We start from the raw sequence: 27296 nt of genomic DNA, 5'->3' as shown, positions 1-27296 counted from the left end.
AACAAACGTCACTCAATAACGTTCCGCGGCTCTGTGTTCATGGATAATTTCAAACAGTATCTCTGTCTAGAACATTGATGTGCTCATTCAAAACACCTCCATCTCTAGCTACTGGAAATGAGTAGATAAAGCAGCCAGCCTAGAAAAATAAGTGAAATGTTGCTTCAAAGAGGTTGCCAATGCTAAGAGGAAAACGGTGAAAATGTAGTGCAAACGTCTTAAAGAAAAAACCAGGAGAGTTAATTTACTGTATTCAGAACATGAAATAATTATTTCTCAAAAGGAGACAAATGTGTTTAAACTATATCACGGAAATGAGCAGCCATTTAATCATTCATTTGGTAAAAATCAGTCTTTTTTCTCAGTAATATTTGTGAGCATCTACTATGTAAGAATAACGAAATGAGGTACAGTGAGGGATCAGATGACATAATCTTTGATCTCAAGGAACGTAGAGTTGAAGGACAGTACACACACACACACACACACACACACACACACACTCCAATTACACAGTAATGGCAGGGATAGAGAGGTGTAAGAAAACAAATTTACTGTTATAGCACAGTTTAATAATACTTTACATGTAAAACATTTGCACTTGACTCTAGAATTTCCCAAATATGAACAGAATTTCCATTGCTTCTTTGTAACAATAATGAAAACTAAAAACAGTGATTACATTCTTAGTAAACTTCCTCATCTTTGTTAGCAATACTTTTAAAGTTGCTACTCTGAACATTTAGAAAACTAACATACTTGTAAATAATCTTATATAGATTTTTCAAATCCGTGCAATTTTCTTCATCTTAACCCTTTCTAGAAGTTTTTAGTTTAAAAGTAAGAGAACAAAGTCAATCACTTGCTTTGGGACTACTTTTCACATTTGCAATTTAGAATGAAGGTGGCATCTGAAGCAAAAGGGTTCATGACAGAAGTCATCAGCATGATAGAATGACTCAGAATTCCTTGGGTAGTTGACAGGGTAAAAAAATCACAAAAATATTAGTACCCTGCCTGCTTTATATCTTTGCATGTATAATTTAGCTACACCTATTAATGAAGACTGCAATATAAAAAAATAACTAGCAAAATACAAGAATCAGCTTTACTGACAACTTTGATGTTCATTTTGTTGAAATGAACCAGTAAATAAAGGGAAACTTTATTTGCTATAGTTTTGATATACAAGGAAGTCTGGCATAATTTCAAGTTATTTTTTATGTAGGTTTTCAATTAAAACTTGACTAATCCTTACTGTTTATTTGGCTTTTCATTGTATAGTTCCTGCCCTGCACTGTGTCAAATATGCCATCTGTGTAACACACTTCTGGCCAGAGATACTTCAGAATTATTTTTGTAGCACTGAATTGTGGCTGTATGAAATCTTAAAGCACTGTATTCAAAATTTCTAATTTACTCTATGGCCACAACCATAGTAGTCATGTTGTCTTACTGTCCTATTCTTAAATCTCGCTGCAGTCACAACAAAGATTCCCGCCCCACCTGCTTAAAACAGACGAACAGCCCATTCCCCTAACTATTTAACAAATGTTAACAATGCTATAAATACCAATTGTGTTTATGCTTTCTGAAAGATTCACTGCAGGCAGTGCTCTGCAGTAGTGTTAGAGCTGAAACAAGTTGTTGACTCCCACCATGAAAGTGATTGAATTCTAAGCCAAAAATGCTTTTCCTTGGATAAGATATCTGATTTGCTACCGCTGTCATGAAACTGGGGTCATGTAAACTTAAACATTGCTGCTGCTGCTGCTTTTGGAAAACAGACTTTCTCAGAGTGATTATGTGTTGCTAAAACAGCATTTGGAAGGATAAATTTGGAAGAGGGAAAACCAACCACTGACACTAAACACAACTTGGGGAAATTTTTCAGATTTTACTTTCACATTGTGAGACCCATTGTATATAATTCTTTAAATTGAGCAATATCACGGCTCTCCTCCGGACTCTTCCCCACCCATCTATGTAAATAGAGCGGAGTTCCATTTTCAAAAGGAAATTAATAACTAATTTCTGAACTCACATAAACATAAAATAACACTGTCTCTGCTTGGAAAGTAAAAGAGAAATGACCCTTCCAGAGGAAATGTGGTGAGTACTTCTGGCAAGGTGCAAGATGACAAAACACAGACAATTACTGTTCGTATTAATGTTGTTTCTGAGCAACATCTACCTACCTGAGCAATGTGTTTTTCTGCCTCTCAACCTCTCCACCCCTTCTGACTTTTTGTAAACCTCAAGATTTGCCCTGCACTCCCTACATAATGGCAGGTCAGATCCCGCGCTGTGTCTGTATTTCCCTGTTTGTCAAAACCTATTATCAAATCCTGTGCACAAAGAGTTGAATACTTGGAAAGAGTTGTTTAAAAAAAAAAGATGTGTAATCAAATTACTGTATTTCTAATGGTAGAGTTTTAAGCATTAGTATAAGGTGAAGGATTCTGTGGCAGAGGATTTTTTTCTGTATATACCAAACCACATCATATAGGAACTAGTAAAGCTGACTTCAGCATGTGACTCTGGTATTAGTTAACAAAATACACATTTGGGGATGGAGCTTTCTACTGCTTTACTTTATAGTTTTGCATTATTTAAATAGTTTTATAGTTATTATGCATTGCTTTGCTGAATAAGTTTTAAAAGCATATAACTATTTAATCACACACACACACACACACACACACACACACACACACACACACACACACACAAGTAAGCAGTGAACCCAGAGATCTAGAATTCACGGATATTGGGCCAAAAGCCTTCTTGATTTCAGAAAATGAAGACACGAATTACAATTAGCAGTGATATATCTAAGCTATTATCCCTATAAGTAGAAGTGATCTTTTTGGTCCTCCTCAAATATGATGGCAAAAGTGAAGAAATAAATTGTTAAACATCTAAAAAAAAATCACAGCTCAGTGAATTAAGTAACAAAATAAGAGACTGGGGGTACTCTGATTTCTGAGTGAGAAAAAGTTTAAGATATTAACATAACCAAAAAAAAGAAGTAATCATAAAAGACTTCTGAAGAGCCAAAAGTAAAATCAATATCCTTATCCTCATGTTAACATGCCTCACTTGTTCAGATTTTCAAGAGGAGACTTCTTCAAAAGAGAAAAAGAGTTGTGGATTGGTTGGCCTTTTCTCCTGATTTTGAAGAGAAACAATTTTCAGAATACAGAAAGTAGCAAATGAAAGAATTCCAGGATTTCACTAACCAAAGATAATGACCATTTTTGATTAGACTACCATATAAACATCTTGAAGTCTATAATTTCAGACTTGTCCTTATGCATACATATACATATAAAACTTATATTTAAATTGTTCATAACATGTTTTCTGGCAAAATATATTTCCAAACCAATATATTTGATGATGTACAGCATTGTACTGTATGGATTTATCAGTATTTATTCAGTCAGTTCTCTATTATTAGACACCTATGTGCTTTTTTTTTTTTTTGCTATTATGAACAACTACGCAACTTAACATATTTTTCTGCATACTTGTTCAATTACTGCTTTGGTTAATGTTCTTTGTAAATAATGCATGAATATTTTAAAAACTGATATAGATTGCTATAAAGATTAAATTGATTTCATCCTCACCAAATGGCTGTTTTCTTTTATCTTTTTTTTTAATTGCCAGACACTATTCTGAGATTCTAATGTGAAAACAGAACCCTTTCCCAGAGGAGGGGGGAAGAAAAAACTAAAGATTCATAACAGTCTGTCTTCTAACATTATGATTTTTATTATTTTTAATCTTAAGTAATCTAAAGGGCAAAAATATTGTTGCATTTTAAACTGAATTTTGTTGATTACTGGTAAGGATGAACTACTTAACATTTGTAGCTTGTATTTCATCTTTTGTGAACTATCAGTTCCTAAACTTTGTTATGTTTTTGGGTTTTTTTTCTGGATGTATACAAACTTCAGTTTTTATGTAGCCAAGTACATCAATTTCCTTAATGACTTTTGGTTTTGATATTAAGACTTACAAAATGAGCTTTCTCCATTCCAAGATTATAAAACTACTCAGCTGTATTATCTTCTAAGTTCTGTAGTTTCATTTTTTATATTCATAACAATCTTTATTCTAAACAAATACATGTAATTCATTTGTAATTTCTTCCACGTTAAGATGTGAAACTGGAATTTAAATTAATTTATTTCTAAACAATTAGCTAGCTGTCCCAACATCACATATAAAACATGATAGCCTTTTCCCAAGTGATTTAAAACACCATTTTATCAAAAATGCTCATATGTAATATGCCTATTTCTGGAAGCTCTATTTTGTTCCACTGAACTTCAGTTCCTTCACTATGATACGTTGTCTTGATTGCTGTGGTTTATGTTTATGTATCTCATACAGTAATCAAACCTATTTACTTTTTCTTTAATTTAGTTCTATCAAATCTGGTTTCTTAGGCTAGGGCATCTATGAAATTGTATAGCAGGGTGATAGATGCCCAAAAGTTATACTTGACCCAGTACAAGAAGCAAGACTGATAGCATAAAGGTAGAAATAAAAATATACATATAAAAAGAGAGCACAAGAAATGAAAAATAGCAGTATGGAATTGTTTAGGTTAAGGTCAAATATAGCACAGAATAATAACAAATATTAATCATTAAAAATCACATTTGCTAATTATCCCCACTTCTCATTACTGTCTTCCTGTAAAATGGCTTCTACTTCTAGAAACAGTAGAACATCCATTGTTTCACAAATATACATATAAGATTTAGGGGTGCCTGGGTGGCTCAGTTGGTTAAGCATCCAACGTTGGCTCAGGTCATGATCTCACAGTTTGTGGGTTTGAGCCCCGCATCAGGTGAGCTCAAGCCCTGCTTCGATGTGCTGACAATGTAGAGCCTGCGAGGGATTCTCTCCCTCTTTCTCCTCTGCCCCTGGTAGAATTCTCTCTCCCTCTACTCAAAAATAATAAAATAAAATAAAAATTGTAAAGAATTAAAAAAAAGATTTATGAAACTTAGCTATGTCCAAGGTGAGTCAAGTCTCAACAGATTTCAAATAATCTGTATCATATATACCACATTCATTAGCTTTAAGTTAAAATTAATAACAAAAAGATAACTAGATTGCATGTAGGAAGGCAAGCCATCACTGAAGTGATGACCTTTAACGTGAGGTATAAATAAATAAAGAGCCAAAAAGTGAAAATCTGGAATAATCAGAGAAAACAACCATCAAAAAAAAGGTGCTAAGTCAATGGCAACCTTCATATGATGGCAGGACACACGGATGAGGAAGAGAACAGCAGGGCATCAGATCAGAGAGGCAGGCAAGGGCCCCTTGACATGGATCAAAGTGGATTTTAATCTACGTTTACTGTGAAAGGGGAAGGTTTAAGTAGAGGAGTGACTTGATCTGATTTACATTTTTAAAATAAGATTTTGGCAGCTCTGTAGAAAACTGACAGAAAGGCAGAAAGATATGACCAGGTGTATTAATATTAGCCAGGGAAGAGATGATGCTAGTGGCTTAGATTAATGATAGACAGACATAAATGGTTTCCAAATATGTTTTGGACATACCATCAACTGAGCTATCTTTTTATTTTATTATTTTTTAAAAATTTACATCCAAGTTAGTTAGTATATAGTGCAACAATGGTTTCAGGAGTAGATTCCTTAATGTCCCTTACCCATTGAGCCCCTCCCCCCACCCACAATCCCTCCTGCAACCTCAGTTTGTTCTGTATATGTAAGACCTACTTATGTTTTGTCCCCCTCCCTGTTTTTATTATTTTTCCGTCTCTTCCCTTATGTTCATCTGTTTTGCCTCTTAAATTCCACATATGAGTGAAAGTCATATAGTACTTGTCTTTCTCTGACTAATTTAGCTTAGCATAATAACCTCTAGTTCAATCCCTGTTGTTGCAAATGGCAAGAGTTCATTCTTTTTGATTGCCAAGTAATACTCCATTGTGTGTGTGTGTGTGTGTGTGTGTGTGTGTGTGTGTGTGTGTATCTATATCTATCTCACATCATCTTTATAAATTCATCTATCGATGGACATTTGGACTCATTTGGACTCTTTCTATACTTTGGCTACTGTCAACAGTGCTATTCTTCAACCAACTTCCCTTATCTTCTCTACCTACCACATAGTTTTTTTCCAGTCATAAAGCCATACTATTATCCTTTCCACATGCTGTACTCTCTGCTTTTAATGCCCTTACCCTTTCTGCTGCTTCACATATTTAATTCCTCATTTGTTAAGAATTATGTTTAGGCAGTTATTACTCACTTAATCTGAGTTGGCTTTTCCACCTTTGTGCTCCTATACATAGTGTATAAATTTCAGACAGAGTATATCACTGTACATACAGTTTTTAAAGCTTATTCCTGACCAAATAAATAGACTAATAGACTAATAAAACTCTATCAATGAAAGGTTTCATACTAAGGGCTAGATAACAGAGTTCTTAACTTTTCGATAGAGCAAATACCAGTTATATTAAAATTGATAGTTGAATTGTGGATAAGAATATAAAATTGTTTTAAAAACCACACTTGTTAATAAAATCATATTCCAAGTATATTTAAAGAAAATATATAAGTTAAATACTTATGTTACATTTTCTAGGAAAAGAAAAATATTTGTATAATTAATGTTCAATTCATTATATATTTATTTTGTGAATTTGGATTTTAGAAGGTTTTTGTCCTTAATAAAAATATTTATTCCTACCATATCTGACTCTAAACTCAATTATCCTAATTTTTCTATTTCTAAATTTCTTCTTTACTTAATCTTAGTTTTTTTGAAATGGTGTTAAAAACATGTTTGTTTTTTTTTAGGCTCCACACCCAACATGGGACTTGAACTAACAACCCCAAGATCAAGAGTCACATACTCTATCAACTGAGTCAGCCAGGCACCCCAGAAAGGTTTGATATAATCATATAAAGGAAGAGAAGCAAGTCAAACCAACTTCAGTAGAATTAACAAGAAGAAAATAACCAACTTTTATTTATTTATTTATACTTTGTCTATGAAAGAATATATGTACTCATCACAGGAAAAACATTCCATAATTATGTATGGTGACAGGTGTTAGCTAGACTTAACTGTGATGATCATTTCACAATATATACAAATATCAATTATGTGGTATACCTGAAATTAATATAATGTATGTCAATTATACCTCAATTTTTCAAATGCAAAAATAGTATATATAATGCTGGAAAATAAAACATTAAAAAATAGTAAAAGTAGAGAAAAAGAACAAAAATAGTATCAAAGAGACAGAAATAAAGAGCAAAGAGGTCTGTTAGAATAAAAAGCTAAAGATAAAAACATATCTTTTAGTGGAGGTCATAGATATTTGAAAGAAAACTAGTACAATTGCCTGAAAAATAATTCTCTCTGGCGTGTGATATATGTAAATGTAGACATAGTTGTATATTGATAACCCAGCTGTTTTCTAAAAATTAAAAACAACATAAAAGTTTAATGTGCTGCAGGCTGTTTCTCTGATTACTCTTCCCCCTCTTACGGTTATTATTTCTATCGTTTACTGCTTTTTTTTATAGAGAGATTATTTTTATGATCACTTACTATGCCATATGTATTAACCATTCACTCTAGAATACAACTTTCTCGAGTGAAATGAGGCTTTTCCCAAGTAGTAGTAAATACATGACCTGTACATAAACTTGCCTCTCTGTGAATATCTAAGAGTTCCAAGTTTAACTAAATATACAGAAGTAAACAAATAGGTAAAACTATAGTTACTGACAGAAAGAAGTCTAGTCTAGTCTGCTTTTAATACTAGAAAAGCACAAATCTACTGTGGTCCCAACATTGTAATCTCACAGAGATAATGTCTTAATATAAGTCAAGCATTTGCACAAATTTACTAATATTAGAGATGTTAAAGCATCAAAGGGGAACAAGATTCTGAAGAAAAGGTAGTGTAGCCTGGAGATGGGGTGGGGAGCAAAACAAAGAAAGGGCAATAATGGGAGCTTTACAACTAGCAGGAGGCTATGACTTGGAGGCTGCCAGGCCAGGGGTTGCAGGCACGTGTCAGGCCAGGGTTAGAGCAGTAGGAGCTACCTTCCTGGGCCACCCTGTATAGCTTTACTCCAATCTCAAAGTTGGAAGGAAACTGTTTATAAAGAGGCAGTCTGTGAGCAATCTCTCTGAAATAGTGCCCTACTCACAAGTCACTCTGTATCCCCTTCCCCAGCCTTGTTTTCTTCATAACACTTATCACTAATTAAGATTAATCTTTACTGCTTATTTTCTTTGCACCCCATTACACTGTGATTTCCATGAGGGGAAGGATTTTTCTCTGACTTTATTGCTCATCTCTGTATTTTAGTACCTTGAATAAAATGAATATTTGTTGTATAAATGAATGAAAGAATACATTCTCCCAATTTATTAGCCCCTTCCTTATCTTTCCAAACCAGCCTAGATCTAACTTTTAACAGTTTCACCAATCACCCTTCCACTTCCAATCCTTTATATATTCTACATAATTTTGCCATACAAAACTCCATCTGTTTCTCTCTCCATATATATTTACATGTACACATAAACACACACACACCCCTTCTCTAGTCAATGTCTTTGTACACTCACTCTCCTGCTGTTGACAAAAGAGAAAAATGATGGAAAGAAAAGTAATAATTTATTATTGAGCATCTATTAGGCACCCATCATTATCTTAGGCATTTCCATAAATATTATCTCAACATTAATACAAACCCTCACAATTTTGTTGCCTTCCCCCCTCATTCATGCACATTTAAACCCAGTCCTCAGGCTAAACTCTACTCTCTACTCTTAGAGAAGGCAGTATCGTTCCCTGATGTCCAGTGTTTATCTCTATCTGTGTCATCGATTTTGTTCCTTTCCTGTTCCTCATAGAGCTTGGTAGTCTATTACATGCTTTCTTTCTTGTATGTTTGACAGGCTTCCCTCTTTTTTGATCTTTCCAGTTAACACAGAATCATGGTCAAATATCTACCCATTAAAAAAGATAAAAAAGCCTCAGAGTGACTGCTAACGGGCATGGAGTTTCTTTTTGTGGTGATGGAAATGTTCTAAAGTTAGATTGTGGTGTTGCTTGTAAAACTCTATGAGAGAACTACTGTACGCTTTAAATGGGTGAACTGTATCATATGTGAGCTATATATCAATAAAACAATTAAAGATTCTCCCTTCAATTATTTCCTTTTCTGACTGTGTTTACTTGCTTGTATCCCATCCACTGCTTCTAAGTTACTTTCTGAAAGATCACACAGTGATTCTTAGAATAATCCAGTGGGTACTTTTCAGTTCTTATCTGTTCACTCTTTCTTTCAAATAGGTTCCAAAACACACATGTGGTTATGTCACTAACCTTCAACCGGTAATCTACTGCCTTATAATGCAGCTGTAAATACTTCTTATGTCATTAAAGTTCCTTTAGAGTATGGTCTTGTCTCTCCCTCTCACCTTATCATCTTTGGGTCATTGCATTCTCCCATCATGATCTCTCTCACCTAAGTGCAGACAGCATTTACACTTCCTTCTGTGCAGACACCCTTGGTTCATGACTCTACTGAGTTCTCATTTATCCTTCAACCTATAGCCTCTAATTTCCCAGAAAATCGGACTAGATTCTGGCAGTCTGGGTTTAGTGCCTATTCTGAATGCTTGTGCCTACATACAGTGTACTTACTTATATACTGAATTTATCACAGTATTTAAAATTGTTTACATATCCTATTTCCACGCTAGACAATGAATTCAAGTTGATGAGGCCAGGGACTTACCTTTCAACTTTTAACCTTATTATATAATTTGGGTTTAGGAAAAGGTTGTTTAAAAAAATGAATACATTAGGGCATCTGGATGGTTCAGTCGGTTGGGTGTCCTACTTCAACTCAGGTCATGATCTCACAGTCCGTGGGTTTGAGCCCTACATCAGGCTCTGTGCTGACAGCTTAGAGCCTGGACCTGCTTCAGATTCTGTAACTCCCTCTCTCTGTCCCTCCCCTGCTCGTTCTTTCTCAAAACAAATAAACATTAAAAAATTTAAAGAATGTTTTAAAAAATGAATAAATTAATGACCTATTCTTGTTTTCTGTTTTCTTCTTGACTCACTTTACAATGAACTCTGCACATGTCCTCTAGGAAACAGCCTCTGATAAACTATCTAGTTTTAGCATTTTATGATCTTTTTATGATGATCAGTAATTCATATTTCTTTTATAGTTGTGTTTCTTAACCCAGAGGTTTAACGGAGAACATAAGATAAGGAAGGGAACTAACACACGATGAAAACTTATGATAAAATAGGTACCATGCCAGACACTTTATATGTATTAAACCCTGTCTAGTCTTCTATGAGGTGAACATTCTCATACCAGTTCTATATATGTGGAAACAGAGTCTCAGGAAGATCCAAGTCACATAACTAGTAGGCATCAGGGTTAGGAATTAAACTCCTATCTATCTATGTATCTATTTATGTATCTGTCTATCAATCATCTATTTGCTTGTTTGTTTATTCTACTGTATCACACTGCATTGTATCACAAGACAACACTATGATACGGAATGGCTATAATTAAAAAGCATATTTGTTTTAATAACATCCAGAAAACTTTGATAATTAATCACACATATTTATATGAATAGTGTTAAGTAATGAAATGACATACAGTAGTCCTTCCTTATCTGTGGTTTCACTTTTGGTAGATTCAACTATCTGTCATTGACTATGGTCTAGAAGCAAACGATCATCCTTCTGCCACATGAGTAGGTCAATACTAGCCTAACACTATTCACAGTGCCTAAACATCATTCACCTTAGTTAATCTCATCATGTAGGCATTTTATTATCTCACACCATCACAAGAAGAAGGGTAAGTACAATACAATAAGATATTTTGAAAGAGAGAGAGAGAGAGAGAGAGAGAGACCACATTCACCTTTTATTATAGTATTTGTTATAATGTTCTATTTTACTACTGGTTATTGTTGTCAATCTCTTACTAGGCCTAATTTATAAAATAAACTTTACTATAGGTATGTATGCATAGGGCTTGTTATTATCCATAGTTTCCGGGATCCACTGGGGGTCTTGAAATATATCCTCCATGCATAAGGGTTGGGTCGACTACTGTATTCATCTTTCAAGAAACTGAGCACCTACTATACTTAGAACATAATAGGCCATGGGTTTTTTTTTTGTTTTTTTATTTTTAAAATTTTGTATGTTTATTTTTAAGAGACAGAGACAGAGCACAAGCTGGGGAGGGGCAGAAAGATAGGGAGACACAGAATCCAAAGCATGGCTCGAATCCATGAACTGTGAGATCTCGACCTGAGCTGAAGTCAGACACTTAACCGACTGAGTCACCCAGGCGCCCCTAGGCCATGTTTTTTTAAAAGAATGGTGAATCTAATATGGATGTTTATGTAACATAAAAATAAATACGGGTGTGATAAGTGGAAAACTCTCCAGTTAGAGTTTAATTTGCTAATAATTAACTACTTGGGGTTGTTGGTAAAAAAAAAAGGAAGCCAAGCAAGCTTAAAGCAGAAGTTTTAAATAATCTTTAGCAAATGCTGATCTAGAAAAATAAATATTAAAAACTTATTTAGTAAGGCAGTTCCTCAAAAAGTTATTAAACATAGTATTACCATACACTCTAGCAATTCTACTTTTGGGTATATATATAAAAGAACTAAAAGCAGAGACTTAAACAGATACTTATACACCAATGTTTATAAAAGCACTATTCACAATACCCAAAAGGTAAAAACAACCCCAAATGTCCATGAACAGATGAATGGATAAACAAAATATACACAAACAACGGATATATTATTCATCCTTATTAGGAAAGAAATTCTGACACATGCTACAACAGAGATGAAGATACTATGCTAAGTAAAATAAGCAAGCCACAAAGGATAAATATTATGTGATTCCACTTCGATGAGGTACCTAGAGTAGTCAAGTTCCTGGAGACAAAAAGTAGAATGGTGGTGGTCAAGGACTAAGGGCAGCGGGAGGGATGAGCAGTTACTATTTTAACAAATACAGAGTTTCAGTTTGGGAAGATGGAAAACTTCTGGAGACAGATGGTAGTGATTGGTCAACGGTGTGAATGTGCTTAACACCACTGAATTACACTCAAAAGTGGTTACAATAATAAATTTTATGCTATAATTTCACCACAATAAAAAAAAACATTATTTGAAGTCCTCACATGTTTAAAGTGAAAGAAAAATTATAATTTATACATATATTTGAACTATATATCTAATGTCTAAATGGACTACATCCATATTTAAATATTCTACAAAGTTAATTTAACAAACATTTACTCTCTCCCATTGTCTAGCCATATGCCTATAATTTGGATTCAGAAAATACCAGAGATATATGACATTCTGCTAGATCTCTAGTATCTAATATGGGACTATTTATGTTTAGATTAACTAGAAATAGGTAAAATTAGACATTCAGTTCTTCAGTCACACTAGCCACATTTCAAATGCACAACAGCCACATGCACTAGTGGCTACTGTATTGGACAGAGTAGATATAATGAATATTTCCATAAGTTACCGCAGAAAGTTTCACTGGACAGTGCTCTTTTACATTATACTGTAAATACTATATGTAAATCACATATACATGTGTGTGAGGAAGAGTGGTGGTCAATCCAGAATAAAAACAAAGAGTCAAAATTTAGTATTATTTGTTATAGTTCTGTGAAAAATGTTGTTCATCTTTTGACAAGGATTGTATTAAATCTGTAGCTTTGGGTAGCATGGACATTTTAACAATAATATTGGTTCATCTAATCCATGAACATGGAGTATTTTTCCATTTATTTGTCATCTTCAAGTTTTTTCATCACTGTTTTATAATTTGTATGAAACCACAAGAGATTCCAAGTAGCCAAAGCAACCTTGAGGAAGAAGAACAAAGTTGGAGGTATCACAATTCCAGATTTCAAGACATGCAACAAAGCTGTAGTAATGAAAACAATATAGTACTGGCACAAAAAGCAACACAGACATCTATGAAACAGAAGACAGAGCTCAGGAATAAATCATGCATGCATGGTCAATTAGTTTATAACAAAGGAGGCAAGAATATAAAATGCAGGGAAAGACAGTCTTCAATAAATGGTGCTGGGAAAACAGGACAGCTATATGCAAAAGAATGAAAGTGGACCACTTTGTTACGCCATACACAAAATAAACTCAAAATGAATTAAAGGCCTAAATGTGAAACTTGAAACCATTAAACTCCTACAAGAAAACATAGGAAGTAAAATCTTTGACATCAAATAGTAACACTTTTCCAGATGTCTCCTCAGGAAATGAAGACAAAGGCAAAATCCAACTATAAGGACTCCACCAAAATGAAAAACTTTTGTACTGTGAAGGAAACCATCAACAAAACAAAAAGGCAACTTATTAAATGGGAGATGATATTTGCAAATTATATACCCAATAAAGGGTTAATATCCAAAGTATATAAAGAACTTATTTTTCCAAATGTCTTCTAGATGGCCAACAGCCACATGAAAAGATCCTCAACATCACTAATAATCAGGGAAATACAAATGAAAACCATAATGAGATACTATCTCACACCTGCCAGAATGGCTAAAAATCAAAAAGACAAGAAATAACAAGTGTTGGTGAGGATATGGAGAAAAATAACAACCTTGTGCACTACTGATGGGAATGCAAATTGGTACAGCCAATGAGGAAAACAGTATAGAGGTTTCTCAAAAAAATTAAAAATAGAATTACCATATGATCCAGTAATCTAGTACTGGGGTATTTACCCTAAGACAAGGAAAATATGGAATAAATAAGTTATAGGCACCCCTATGTTTATTGCAGCATTTTGTATAACAGACAAGCTATCAAAGCAACCCAAGTACCTTCTATAGATGAATGGATAAAGAAGATGTGGTATACATATGTTTACGATTGTATACACACACACACACACACACACACACACGCATGCATGCACGCACACATATACACAATGGAATATTACTTAGCAAAAAAAAAAATGAGATCTTGCCACAGCAAAGGACCTAGAGGGTATAATGCTAAGTGATATGTCAGAGAAAGACAAATATTGCATGATTTCGCTCATATGTGGAGTTCAAGAATAAAAAAAAAAATCAAACTAAGAAAAAAGAGACAACCAAAAAACAGATTCAAAAAACAGATTGGATATCCCAAGGAAGTCTTTTTCAAGAAACAGGATCCTACATTGGAAGAACGTGTTACATATATCTTCATAGTAACTCTACAGAACATTATGGAATTTAAAATTACAGAGTATACCAACATAAAATAATATGCTGGCGTGTCAAGAAAACAGGAGATACTAAAATCAAATTTGTACTCTGATTTCAGTCAGAAAGGAGTCAAGCAGATATATGAATAATTGCAAGGGAACATGAAAAAACAAAAAAAGGTAGTGTATTTGGTGAAGAATTATGGGCATCTATGAAACAAAGTAACATTGTTCAAATATGTTTAAAACAAACTGGCCTTTGCTATTAGTCTAACAATGAAATTACATATTGTTTTATAACACCATTTGAATGTTTGCTGTAACCTTAATTTCATATATGGAACTATGCAATCTGTTGTTGCTTTAATAAAATAAAATGGCCCTGTAATGAACATCTTCAAAAAAACATTAGAAAATTAGAAAATTCTTTAAGGGTTCATTTGATCCAGCTCCAAATAAAACTGAAAAATAACAATTCAAAACCTGTGCAATGTAAGACAAAAGTGCATCTTATACATGGTGCTTTGTGTGCTAACCCTTATCTGGCACATAAACCCAGCACTAAAATATACAGGAAACTATATTTAAATATATACTTATTATATATACTGTCAGTATTACTAGGTCATAAGTAGAATTATAAAGGAATGCATCAAGTGTTGGAGAAAAATGGCAAACCTTACTACAAATAATGTTCCCTTTAAAGTGATATAAAACTCCCTATGAATCAGTCTTGGTTTCTTAAATATACCTCTGTTCTAAAATTGTAAAAATATTTAAGGCAACCTGCTCTGAAATTGCAGAAATATTTAAGGTGATCCATTTAAATTCTACAATCTTTGTACAGGATACATGTTAGAGTTAGGAGGATACATAATTGATTAAAAATACAAAAAAAGGCTAAATACAGAATTTTTGGTGAATATTGTTTTTGTCAAAACCATGTTCTGAATGTTTTACACAAGAATATAAATGACAAAGGTAAAAAAATGTCTCAATAACTTCTAAGCCCAAGTTTGATGATGTAGGAAAGGTTTAGACTTCCTTCCTACCATTTAACTTCTATATGTTTATACATGTGCTTATGTACTATCTATATACATGAGTTTTATCATGTCTAATTAAGTTTATACTTACAATCTTATTTCTTTAATAATTACTATTTTCCTAATACTTTAGTGAGCAGCCTTTAAAGTTATAAAAGTATAAATATGATTAGTGATCCCTTAATGGGTGCAAACTGAAGAAGCTCTTATTTTGTTGGAGAGAAGTCCTAGATTCAAGTCCCAGCGAGGTCAGGAACTGAAAGGTTATTCTGCTCAAGTCACTCCGCTCATGTGGTTTCAGTTCCATCACAAGCAAATTGGAAGCAGCATGAGGAAGATGATATCCAGTGTCTATCTTGTCTAAAGACACCTGGGAGATCCAGTCAGACAACTTACCTCTCTTAGTACAGGATCAGCTATTGAGTTCAGGTTGACAGCTCCCTCATAGGTCAGGTAATAGAACACATTGAGGGATCGAACGGCCTCTGGACCTTGCTGTTTATAGCCAAAAATGAGATCAATCCATTGGTGAAGCTGGCAAGAAACAAACTCACTCTCCAGTGCCTAAAAAAGAAAAGGGCACCGGTCATATTATCATGCTGAAAGTGGTTTTTTAAATATAAAGAGAAATTTAGAACAAGCAGTAGTTTTACTAAATTTACTGGGAACAGACTTATTCTGATGTCCTATTTTCCACCAGAATCTGTTCTCCTTTGTTTATAATTAGAAACTTTCTGGTACTTGTCATGCTGAATTATATTAGATTGCTTATATTTCAGTATTATTCTACAATACTGTAAGCACTGTGAGGGCCGGGACTGGGTCTGTCTTCATGATATTTGTAACTCAGGGCCTGACAGGTACACAATTCATGCTTCAAAGAGAAAAAACATGAAACATTTACTACCCGCCTGAAATGTTTATGATTTTCCTAGATATAAACCTTTTGTTGTCTACTGAAACAATTAGAATCAAATTATTTAGTGATTTCAACTGAGTTTTTATGCCAAGAAATCTGATCTTTGGAGGAATACTTACAATTACTGAATTATAATTACTGATATTATTCTAGGTATTAATATCAAACCAGACCAAAAATTTGATGCTATTAACATAACAGTGCCCAATAGATAATGAACGTAGTCAAGTGTTCAGCAGAAATGCTGTGCACCAGATCCACTTCCAACCCATCATTACATTCCCAGTTAGCAGCACTGTACCTAACACACTGTAAGTACCAATAAATGTTTGCTGCATTTCATACAGTTATAAATATAAAAGAGGTTAAAAAACGGGTGACATTTTTATAAAAGTGTTCAGGTTTGTATTAATGTTCTTGAAAATTATTTCACCATAAAAGTTTAGCATATGGACTCGATTATCAATAAATAACGTGATTCAAATCACAGAGCTCTAAGACAAATGCTGAAGCTTGATTTGAAGTATACCAAATTATATCAGGTGATATATCTCATAGAAATTCTTATTTTTAGTATAATAAGTATATGGCTGTGATGTATTTTTGGTGTGGCTTGCTATCAATATCATACAAAGAAATTTGTTGGTTTTAAAACAAAATGAGTAACATCTATAGTAAGCAATCAATAAGATATAAACCATCTTGTGACAAAAGACATTACTATTAGTTCATAGGTATATACTTGTGTTAATTATCACTTTATTAAAATAAGTGCCTGTGGGGGCACCTGGCTGGCTCAGTCAGTGGAGCACGTGACTCTTGATCTTAGGACTATGATTTTGAGTCCCACGTTGGGTACAGAGATTACTTAAAAAATAAAATGTTAAAAAAACCCTATCTAAAATAAATGCCCATTAATAAGAAAGATATTTACAACTGAATTCAAATATCTCCTTTAATTAATAATATTTAAGATGATTTCACAATATATCACATAATATGTAAAATGCAAAATTTTTTTTCTGTAAATAAAACTTTAGGCAATTCTCATATTGTAACACATACCTGAAATGAAATAAAACTATTTAGCTAGCTTCAACTGTGGAAGTTACTGTTTTAGACATCTCTTATAAAACATTATATTTATAAATTTCGTAAAAAGCTAAGAGAGCACATGAGTGCTGCAAATGTTTGAAATTAGAGAAGAGTTTGTAGTAAGTACATAGATTTAAAATTAATCTGATAATTCAGGAATTGTTAATGGAAGATGCACACAAAAATGATACGTTTGTTTCATTAACTTGGGCTTTGAGTAGGGATGGGGGTGTGGGGGCCATGTTTAAAGTGACACATAAAAACAGCAATTGTCTTAATTTGTGTGCAGTGCACTCCACACAAAAGCCCTAAATATGTTCAAATTAGAGCAAGATGCTTGATTGTCACTGCAGTCTCATGTCACATTAATGCATGACAAACATTAAACCATACACTTAAATGGCAATTTATATCATTTAAATGTTTACTGCCAGACTAGCTCATCACTCATTTAAATGTGACTTTCTGACAGCTAATTTCAGTTAATTTTCTCCAATTCACTTAATTAGAACTTTCAATCAGGGGAGGGCCTACACATATCTTTGAGATTACATCCTTTTTAGTTGTTCAAAATCTGAGTTCATAAACTGCTGAAAAGCCCTCCAATAATAGATTAGTATGTAATATCTCTGAGTCTACAAAAAGTGTGACTATATAGTGAAGCAAACTCACAGTATGTACTCTTAGAAAGAACCTACACTTATTTATGTAAATAATACTCTCGCCAGTAGTTTAAATAAAAAACGTTTAGTTCATAAACACACACTATTGAAACAATAAAAAACCCTGCATCCAAGCTAATTAAAAATTAATGATTTCAAAATTGTTTAATAAGATAAAACAGTCAGGAGTCTCCTGAGTGTCTGTGGTGTTGTGATTTGAGACTATAAAATTCCAGAAGGCTCAGCAAATGATAAAGTACAAGAGAATTTTCTCCGTATTAAAGCTCTAAAAACCAGTGCAATTTTATGTGTCATCAAAGAATTGCGAGGTTTCCTAATCTTCTTTATGCACATTTAAAATGGTGAAGTTGGTGACATTTAGATGCTTAAACCTTTATATCTTGATGCTACATCAGAACATTAGGCAAAAATGCTGAAATGAAAGACACCTTATGCCCCTGTTACACCTCAAACACAGGTGCAGAGACGACCACAGTGCCCTGGGACACCCCTCCCTTTCCATTGTCATACTGGTCAACCTCTTAAAAGGCTGACTAGTGATTCATGGATTTACTGGCAAAATCTTTTCCAGAAATTGAGAAACAAATTACTTTCATGGGTAGATTTTATTTACATTTTTTAAAACTAAACTAAAAATCTCATTAGTGGTCTTCAAACATTTCTTGCAATTTACCAAAGCTTTAAAAAGGGATACAATGGAACAACTGCTATGGGTGTAAGAGTTCCAAAAAGTTTAAAATAATTTCAGAAAAAGCCAGTTCAGGACTTTAATACCCTTTTAGTAGTAGTGAATGACAACTGCCTAACCAAAGGTATATAATAATAAACACTTAGTAAAGACTTGAGCTAAAAGGTAAAGATAAGCAGAATAAAATTATTGAGGGACAGATATACAACTAATTCAAAATGGAATACCCTGAGAATACATCTTATACCTTGTTTTTTGAAATTCAAAAACATATATCATAAAACATTAAAATTCCCTAAATCCCTTTTTATATGTTAAGATTTGAAAAAAAAATCTGTATGAAATACAATATCCACATTTGTAATCACAAAAAAATAGAAACATGACAGTGCAATGCTGAGCATTTGTGATTTTTCAAAGCCTTTAGGTCAGACAGTCCTCATTAAGACTGGAGTTAAATACGGTTTGCAGCTAGGGGATAGTAACATTCTTCCCATGCTGCTCTCAAACCTAACCAATCAATTGTTAGTACTCCCTTAGCAGGCTGGATACATCATTTACATCCAATGTGTGCTCTGAGTAAAATTTGTAAAAAGAAAATCCACTAAAATGTCTAACACAATACAATAATATTCAACTCATCTGAGTTATTATAAAATAAATCAGTGACTAATGTCCAATTGTTAAGTATCAAATAAGACTATGAAAAGACTATCATATGAAGCCTCACACAAATTGTCAATCCACTCCAGGGGGACTCATATTAGTCTTGACAAACTGTCTTGGGGCTGATATCTGCTTTTTTAATGAGATCTATTAAGCAGAGTCTAAAACACTTGAGAAATGCTAAAAAGTACAGTATACAGATGTCAAATACAAACACTTATTAGTAACTTTCATTTGGTCTGTATGCAGAACATCAACAAATTCAACCTTTAATATTATAAAGATAATAGTAAATTATTCATAAACAACTCATTTGTGTAATCTTGTGTCAGAAATAATTATAACATATATGAATATGTGTCTAACAATAAATCTCACTGAAAGAATGTAATGTGTGTTTTCCTGAAACTAACCCATTAAGGAAATGAATTATTTATAGATAAAAAATATTTTTAAAAATTATTCTTATCTCCTTTGTACAATCAAATAAAAATGATAATTTATATAGAAATGGCTTGCTTTTTCCAAAAAATTCTAAGCTATTTGGAAATAAAAATTCTAAAAGGCATTAGTAATGTATTTGTTAATCTATGTATGCTTTAGAGATAGTCTAGCAATTTCTTTTTATTTTCAAACAAATAGTGTAGAAATTTAAAAATCAAGAAAAGGAATTTTAATTTTTTTTAAATTTTAATTACTTAAACAAATTTTTTAAGGTTTATTTATTTTTGAGAGAGAGACCGAGCATGAGCAGAGACGGGCAGAGAAAGACAGAGACACAGAATCCACAGAAGCTGCAGGCTGTATGTAGGCTGTCAGCACAGAGCCCAGCATAGGGCTCAAACTCACGAACTGTGATACCATGATCTGAGCTGAAGTCGGATGTTTAATTGACTGAGCCACCCAGCAGGCCCTAATTTTTCTTATTTTAGAGAGAAAGACCACACCAAGTGGGGGAAAGGAGCAGAGGAAGAGTGAGAGAATCCAAAGCAGGATCCATGCTCATTACCGAGCCTGATGTGAAGGTCCATCCCATGAGCCCTGGGATCATGACCTGAGTCGAAATCAAGAGTCAGACACTTAACTGACTGAGCCACCCAGGCACCCCGAAAACCAATTTTCATTAACAAAAGAAAGGTAATTGTTTAACTCAGATCTGAAAACCTTATTTATGTATTATTCCCAAATTAATGCTAATATTTATACTTTTGTTAAATGTTCTCATACCACACCATTTTTAAAAGCCACTAAATAAAAGCTACTAATATCTATAGGACAAATAATTTTTATGGAAAAAAATATAAAGGATCAAATAGTATTTACAAACCTTTAAGTACAGAAATAATCGTATAACCAGAAGAAATTAGGTCTGTGTAACAGATACACATCTGCACACCTGTGACACCACTTCCATTCTCAGGTTTCTAGAAGACCTGATTCAATTCTGAGATTCAACATGCTTTAGCTATATGTATCAAAGAAGAAAATAAAAATGACTCACCCTCTTGCCTTGGTATACATTTAATTATAAGATGTATTTAATCATATTTTAAAGGTTTTTTTAAAATTTTTATGTAACCTCTATACTCATCTTGGGGCTCAAACTCACAACCTTGAGATCAAGAGTTGCATCTACTTTTGACTGAGGAAGCCAGGCAACCCAATCATATTTTAAATGGAAGACTAAAAATTAGTTTTGTAAAATTTTAATTGTGCTTTTATAAATCAAGAGTATCACCTCATTTGAGTGTAGATCACATGTTTCAAGGAAGTTAATTTTGGGATTGGCCAGAACATTATGAACTTGGAATTTTAAGTATTTTTCACTTCAAATACATGTAATACAGCCTTCTTCCTACACACACACACACACACACACACACACACACACACACACACACGCACACATGCATATATACACACAGATTTAAAATGAACTCGTCTGTTATGTTTGCATGTGCTGGATTTCAAACACTAGTGGTAATGTTTCCTTAACATTGATATATGACCTTTGTAATTTACATTGAAGAAAGCTGTTTTTTTCAGCCTAATTAGAACTGTTTCAAATTTTCCTGCTACATATATGATATAAAGTCCTTTCAACTTTTTTATTCTAGAGTTTCTTTCCATGTCAACTTTGTTCCAATCAAAATATGCTTTGAATTAAATGATTTTGATTGAATATGTGGATCACATTTCACTTCTAAGATTTAAAGTCCAAAAAGGAAAAGTTTAGCCTGTTCAAACAAAGCAAGAGCAGCCACTTTGTGGAAAGCTATTCACATTTAAGAAGACTGACAAATTGTTTGTGTGCACCATTAGGTCTAGTTTCTGCAATAGTTGCCAGATTTCCTGTCCCCCTAATAAGATACATTAACTCCTTAAATGCTGGCTCTGAACTTGTGATGAATCCAAGTTAATGTAGCAAATTTCTAATTTACATATAAGTTCCTTCTTTTAAATAAATTTAAAGAGTAGTAAAGAAAATTTGCTATTATGCTATATCAAAATTTTCAAGAAACAACGGTCATAGAAAAAATTATTTTTTCTAATTGGACAGATACAAATTCAGAATATAATTTTACTTGGCAAATGGGATTTTCCAAAAGTGAAAAATCCACACTAATCCTCATTTTAAGAATGCATTAATTAAACTATAAAGAATTACTTGTTCAGATGAAACACAACAGTGAAAATGTTAGACTATGCGGTGAAGCATAATCTAACATGAGTTTAACACTGTCCTATATTAATTGCAAATATCACAGTGCTTCAGAATTCAGATATTTACCTTACTAAAAATATACAACAAAAACATGAAACAAATTACATACTATTTACAAGGAAAAGTTTAACTTTGAAGGCTTAAAAATATGTGTGAAGTTGTAACATTAAGAAAAATTAGTATGAATGTCAAAGAAGAAAAAAAAGGAGACTTAAGGATTTAGAGAGAGAAATTGTGGAATGCTAAGAATAAAAATTATATCTGACAGTTAAGAAAAATGTAATTTAGTCACAACACACTGAAGTTCAGGCTGAAAAGCAGATAGAGAAATCACTAAAAGGAGTTCTGTACTTCTAAACTGCCCTTGAACTGTTGGGCAGAAGAAAGATTTTGGAGCCGGCAGCGTGCTGTTCATTTCTACATTTATATCATTACTAAAGAAAAGTGTGAGTTAGTATCATATCTTGATATAACCATCAAGCACTCGTGCATCTTTTGGCAGGAGAATCATTCTGTCTACGATTGTTATTGTGTAGTTTTAAATGGACTAGTCAACCAGCTGTTATATATTTTACACACTGAAGGCCATGTTTCCTTTGAAATTCATAGTTTTAATCTCAACTGAAGTCTGTATTGCTGTGTGCCAAGATCAAAAGGATTAGGCAAACTTGTACAATTACCCTCCTTTTCAGAGAGATGATTTTTTTCTAATGTTTAAAATAGTCCTATATGCTGACATTTTATCCAACTATTTTCTTTAGAGCTACAGAACATTAAAACATTTAATTAACATTTCAACCTTAGGTCACTCTTAATCTAAAACTCAGGAATTCATAATATACAGATATTTTAAACTAGTTACAATATAACACACAAAGATGGAGCTTTAAAAAAATTCTTTCTTAGTAAGAATGGACGGGGAACAACTATAATTAAATGATAGATATACCCATCTATTTTATAATGTGTTTGCATTTTGCATGACTTCATGCAGAAAACAGTTCACAGAGCCTAAAGTAATGTGTATGCATCAAGATAAGATAAATTTAACATGAGAAGGTAACGCAAAAATAAGAAGTACATAACAATGATGCCATGAAATTCTATAGGCTTAGAGGTGTGCCATGGTTTGTTCCTAAGCTTTCTAGCAGGCAACATAAAGAAAGAAACACTAACACTTACAAGAGTCAAAAATTGACCATAATGTAAAAACAAACCAGATGGCCTAGAAAAACACATTATTTCTATTCGTGAGATAAGAAATTCCTCCCTTGGCAATATGATGGAATCCAGGTATGTGACTCTCAGAGGGACTGACTTAATCCTGGGATAGATTTAAAGTATAGACAAATGGAGAGACTACATATTCTTCAGGCAATCCTGCATAAACATTATTTCTCTTAGGTGAGGCTTTAAATGGTAAATTCTAGATTACACTCTGTGACAAATACCTGGAATGCAGCCATTTTATTTTGTCAGCTAAATGTAGAGCCACATGTTTCAACAACAGCTAACTGAATCACAGGACTGCTGTCAAAAATATGAAGAGTAAGACGAGAAAGACACGAACAAGCCTCTATGGAAGGCAGGCTCACCTTCACCTGAAAGGGGTAGTAGCCTATGGTAGGCTAAGGCAGTTCCAAGATTCTCCTCAAAAAGTAATTTTGGGTTAACTTTCCCACACACTTAAATAGACAACAGAAGCCTCCAAATGCCACCATGATCTCCTAATACTATAGACTTTAAAATGCTTAAAAGTGCTGTAATAAATGCTCAACCCTTTAAAAAGATTTAGCAAAGTATCCTTGGAAAATTTATATTGAATGTTAATTACTGTTATGCTGTTTAAGGAAAACTAGTTAAAAAATACACTTAAGTAATTAAAGTAATAATCTAAAATTCTTGGTTATCCATCTATGTATAGAAAAAAGAATAGATTTCCTCTTCAACAACATTGAAAATATATTACTTTGCTGTGTGAATTTCTGGAGTTTTTATTTTATGGTCACTTATAAAAGGAAGGAAAACAAAACCAAAAAAAAAAAAATTAATCCCTTCCCATTTGCTTATCCACACAGATCTGATAAATACTAGCAGTCTCTTGCCTTTGAAGATGGCCAGACCAGAATCCCTACTTATTGCCAGATGTAGTTTAATCCCATGGGGACTCCAGACGAAAACAAGGAGCTGTCTTCATGGCACCAATGATTCCCTGGACTGAAAGCTATAAACTTATATTGGCAAATCAAACCTTGGCAAAATAGGACACTTAACGATATCATTACTTCCAAGACTATCCAATAAAGGAAAACCTGAACTAAAAAATATGATGCAAAGTTGGATATTTTTTTTAAAGCATTGACAAGTTCAGCCAGAAAATTACATCTGCAGTTACTCTGTATATGTAACTGTATACACATACATTATGTAGGAATAAGTCTTTTTTTCTCAGTGATCTCTACACCCAATGGGGGCTTGATCTCATGACCCCAAGATCAAGAGTTGCATGCTCTACCAACTGAACCAGCCAGGCACCCCTAAGTCTTTTTTCATTCTACAATTTTAATATCAGCATTTCTGTCATCCATTCAATCAACAAACATTTACTGAATGCTTACTATAGGTTTTGTTCTATGCTAGTTTCTGGGGATAATGAGATGAGATGTCCCTTTGGAGGAAGAGTAGAGAGGCAAAAGGTCATTGCTAAGATGACTACAATGGTCTATGTGAGAAGTACGGAGAGCCTCAAGAAAGCAGCAGTGGGAGTGAAGAAGAAGATTTCAGAAAGATTTAAGTTATTACTTACACCAACTGATAACTACTGTGAAAGGTGAAGGAAAAGGAATCCAGGATGATACCCAGGTTTCAACTTTGGACCTTAATTATACTGGAGAAGGAAGAGTTTATATGGTAAGAGATTAACTCAGTTTTGAATTTAGTATTAATATTTTGGACTTTTAAAAATAGATTTGAACTTAACCCTAAGCTTTTTGTTTTGAATCTAAGGCTGCTAATTATAGCAGAAACGTATATACTACCTAAGCATTAAAACACGTTCATGTTCAATGCTGGGAGGCCCAAACAGCAACAAAAACAAAAAGACTGGGAGAAACAAAATGATCACCAAGACATTGTACCCATGCTTGCCAACAGAAATGTAATGCAAGCCACACGTGTAATTTAAAGTTTTCTAGAAGCTACACTTTAAAAAAATAAATGGGTGAAATTAGCATATTTGAGAATATTAAAAAATCATTTAAAAAATATAATCAGTATAAAACTTATTTTGTAATAAATCTTAGAAATCTGGGATGAATTTTATACTTATAACATGTAGCGCTTCTCAATTCAGACTAGCCATATTTCAAGTGATCAATAGCCACATATGAATAGTGATTCCAACATTGGACAGTAAAGCTTTATTCAGCTCCAAATACTGAATCTGCATTCAGATGTTTTTTATTGAATTACAACTGACACACCATGTTACACTAATTTCAGGTGTACAACACAGTGATTTGACAACACTGTATGTTATAGCATGCTCCCCACAGTGTAGCCACCACCTGTCACCATACCCTGCTATTACAATACCACTGACTATATTCCCTATGCCGGGCCTCTCATCCCAGTTGTATTCAGATTTTTAAAAATCTTTCATGTTTTTTATTTTTGAGAGACAGAAAGAGACAGTGTGAGCAGGGGAGGGTTAGAGAGAGAGGGAGATACATAATCTGAAGCAGGCTCCAGGCCCTGAGCTAGCTGTCAGCACAGAGCCCAACGCAGGGGCTCTGCGTATATGTATATGTATATATATACATACAATGGAGTACTACATGGCAATGTAGAGAGAATGAAATCTGGCCATTTGTAGCAAAGTGGATGGACCTCGAGGATATCATGCTAAGCGAAATAAGTCAGGCGGAGAGGGACAGATACCATATGTTTGCACTCATAGGTCTAACAGGAGAAACCTAACAGAGGACTATAGGGAGGGGAAGGGGGAAAGAGAGTTGGGGAGAGTGAGGAACACAAATCATGAGAGACTACTGAATACTGAGAATGAGCCGAGGGCTGAAGGGGGAGGGGGAAGAAGGAAGGGGGTTATGGTCACGGAGGAGGGCACTTGTGGGGAGAAGCACTGGGTGTTATATGGAAACCAATTTGACAATAAACTATTATTAAAAAAATAATTAAAAAGTTGCTGAGTAACAAAAGAAATACAGATTCTCTTACTGAAAATAAAGGCAAACCTACAGACTACAAAATGACCTTTGACGTAGTTTTAAAGAGGTCATTACAATTCTCAGTGCTAGAATGACTTCCCAGTGAAGAATGGTTGAATCTTAGGACATGACAGCAGAAATAAAATATCTTCAAGTATGAAACAGACATAGTGTTCTGCATGTATATTCTTTAGCCACTTACAAATCTCTGAAGAATTGTGGCAGCATTCAGGTAAAGGCCTATTATAGCAACTATGATGGCATCTGCAAACTTCATCCTCAAAAGTCTTTGGTTGGAATTCTTACATAGTCTTCATAGCTGTATCAGCTATGTACTTTAAGAACTTCCACACAGCCATAGACTACAATTTAGTATAGAGAAAACAACGTTTACTGAAAGCCAGTTATATGAAATCTGTAGGCAATATGAATATATTCATAAACCTCATAAAAAGTATCTCATTTTAGTAGCAAAGAGAACAAGCTTCCGTTTGCCCACTCCTAGAAATTCCTTACTATATGTAATAATACTCTATTATTCTCCAAATGACAATTAATTGTAGGTCTGATTCCTTCTGAGTTATCAGTGAAATAATGTCTAGTTAATAGGGTCAGTCTTGCTTAATTATTTTTATGCAGCCATGATTAAACAAGCAATATGAGATCAATCTAAATTTCTTGAAAGATTTAAATAAATTTCTTATTTATACTTCCTTACTTTCTCTTTACTTATTAACTAATCTCTTATCTTTCTATTATAGGTAACACCACAAAAAATGTTTTTGCTAAGATTACCATGCCCAACTGTCTGAATCCAACGGATTCCCCCCTTCATCTCTCTGCGTTATAGCGTTTATGTTTCTCTCTCTTCTATAAGCTTCTTTGATACTCTGCCTCC

The 27296-nt window shown here is 33.6% G+C and overlaps 1 protein-coding gene across 6 annotated transcripts in view; it reads right to left on the bottom strand.

Annotated features, from left to right (window-relative positions):
* The window catches only part of LRBA (LPS responsive beige-like anchor protein), a 688703-nt gene that overhangs the window by 59299 nt on the left and 602108 nt on the right, over window positions 1-27296 (bottom strand). For all 6 annotated transcript variants that reach the window (XM_029940220.1, XM_029940227.1, XM_029940238.1 and 3 more), the window contains one exon: window positions 15793-15960. In XM_029940220.1, coding sequence (XP_029796080.1) covers window positions 15793-15960 — 168 coding nt within the window. The remainder of the gene's footprint in view (window positions 1-15792; window positions 15961-27296) is intronic.

The sequence above is a fragment of the Suricata suricatta genome, chromosome 1 (genome assembly GCF_006229205.1).
Source record: "Suricata suricatta isolate VVHF042 chromosome 1, meerkat_22Aug2017_6uvM2_HiC, whole genome shotgun sequence".
Taxonomy (NCBI): domain Eukaryota; kingdom Metazoa; phylum Chordata; class Mammalia; order Carnivora; family Herpestidae; genus Suricata; species Suricata suricatta.
Note: the sequence above shows the minus strand (reverse complement) of the source record. Positions and strands in the feature narration are given on the sequence as shown.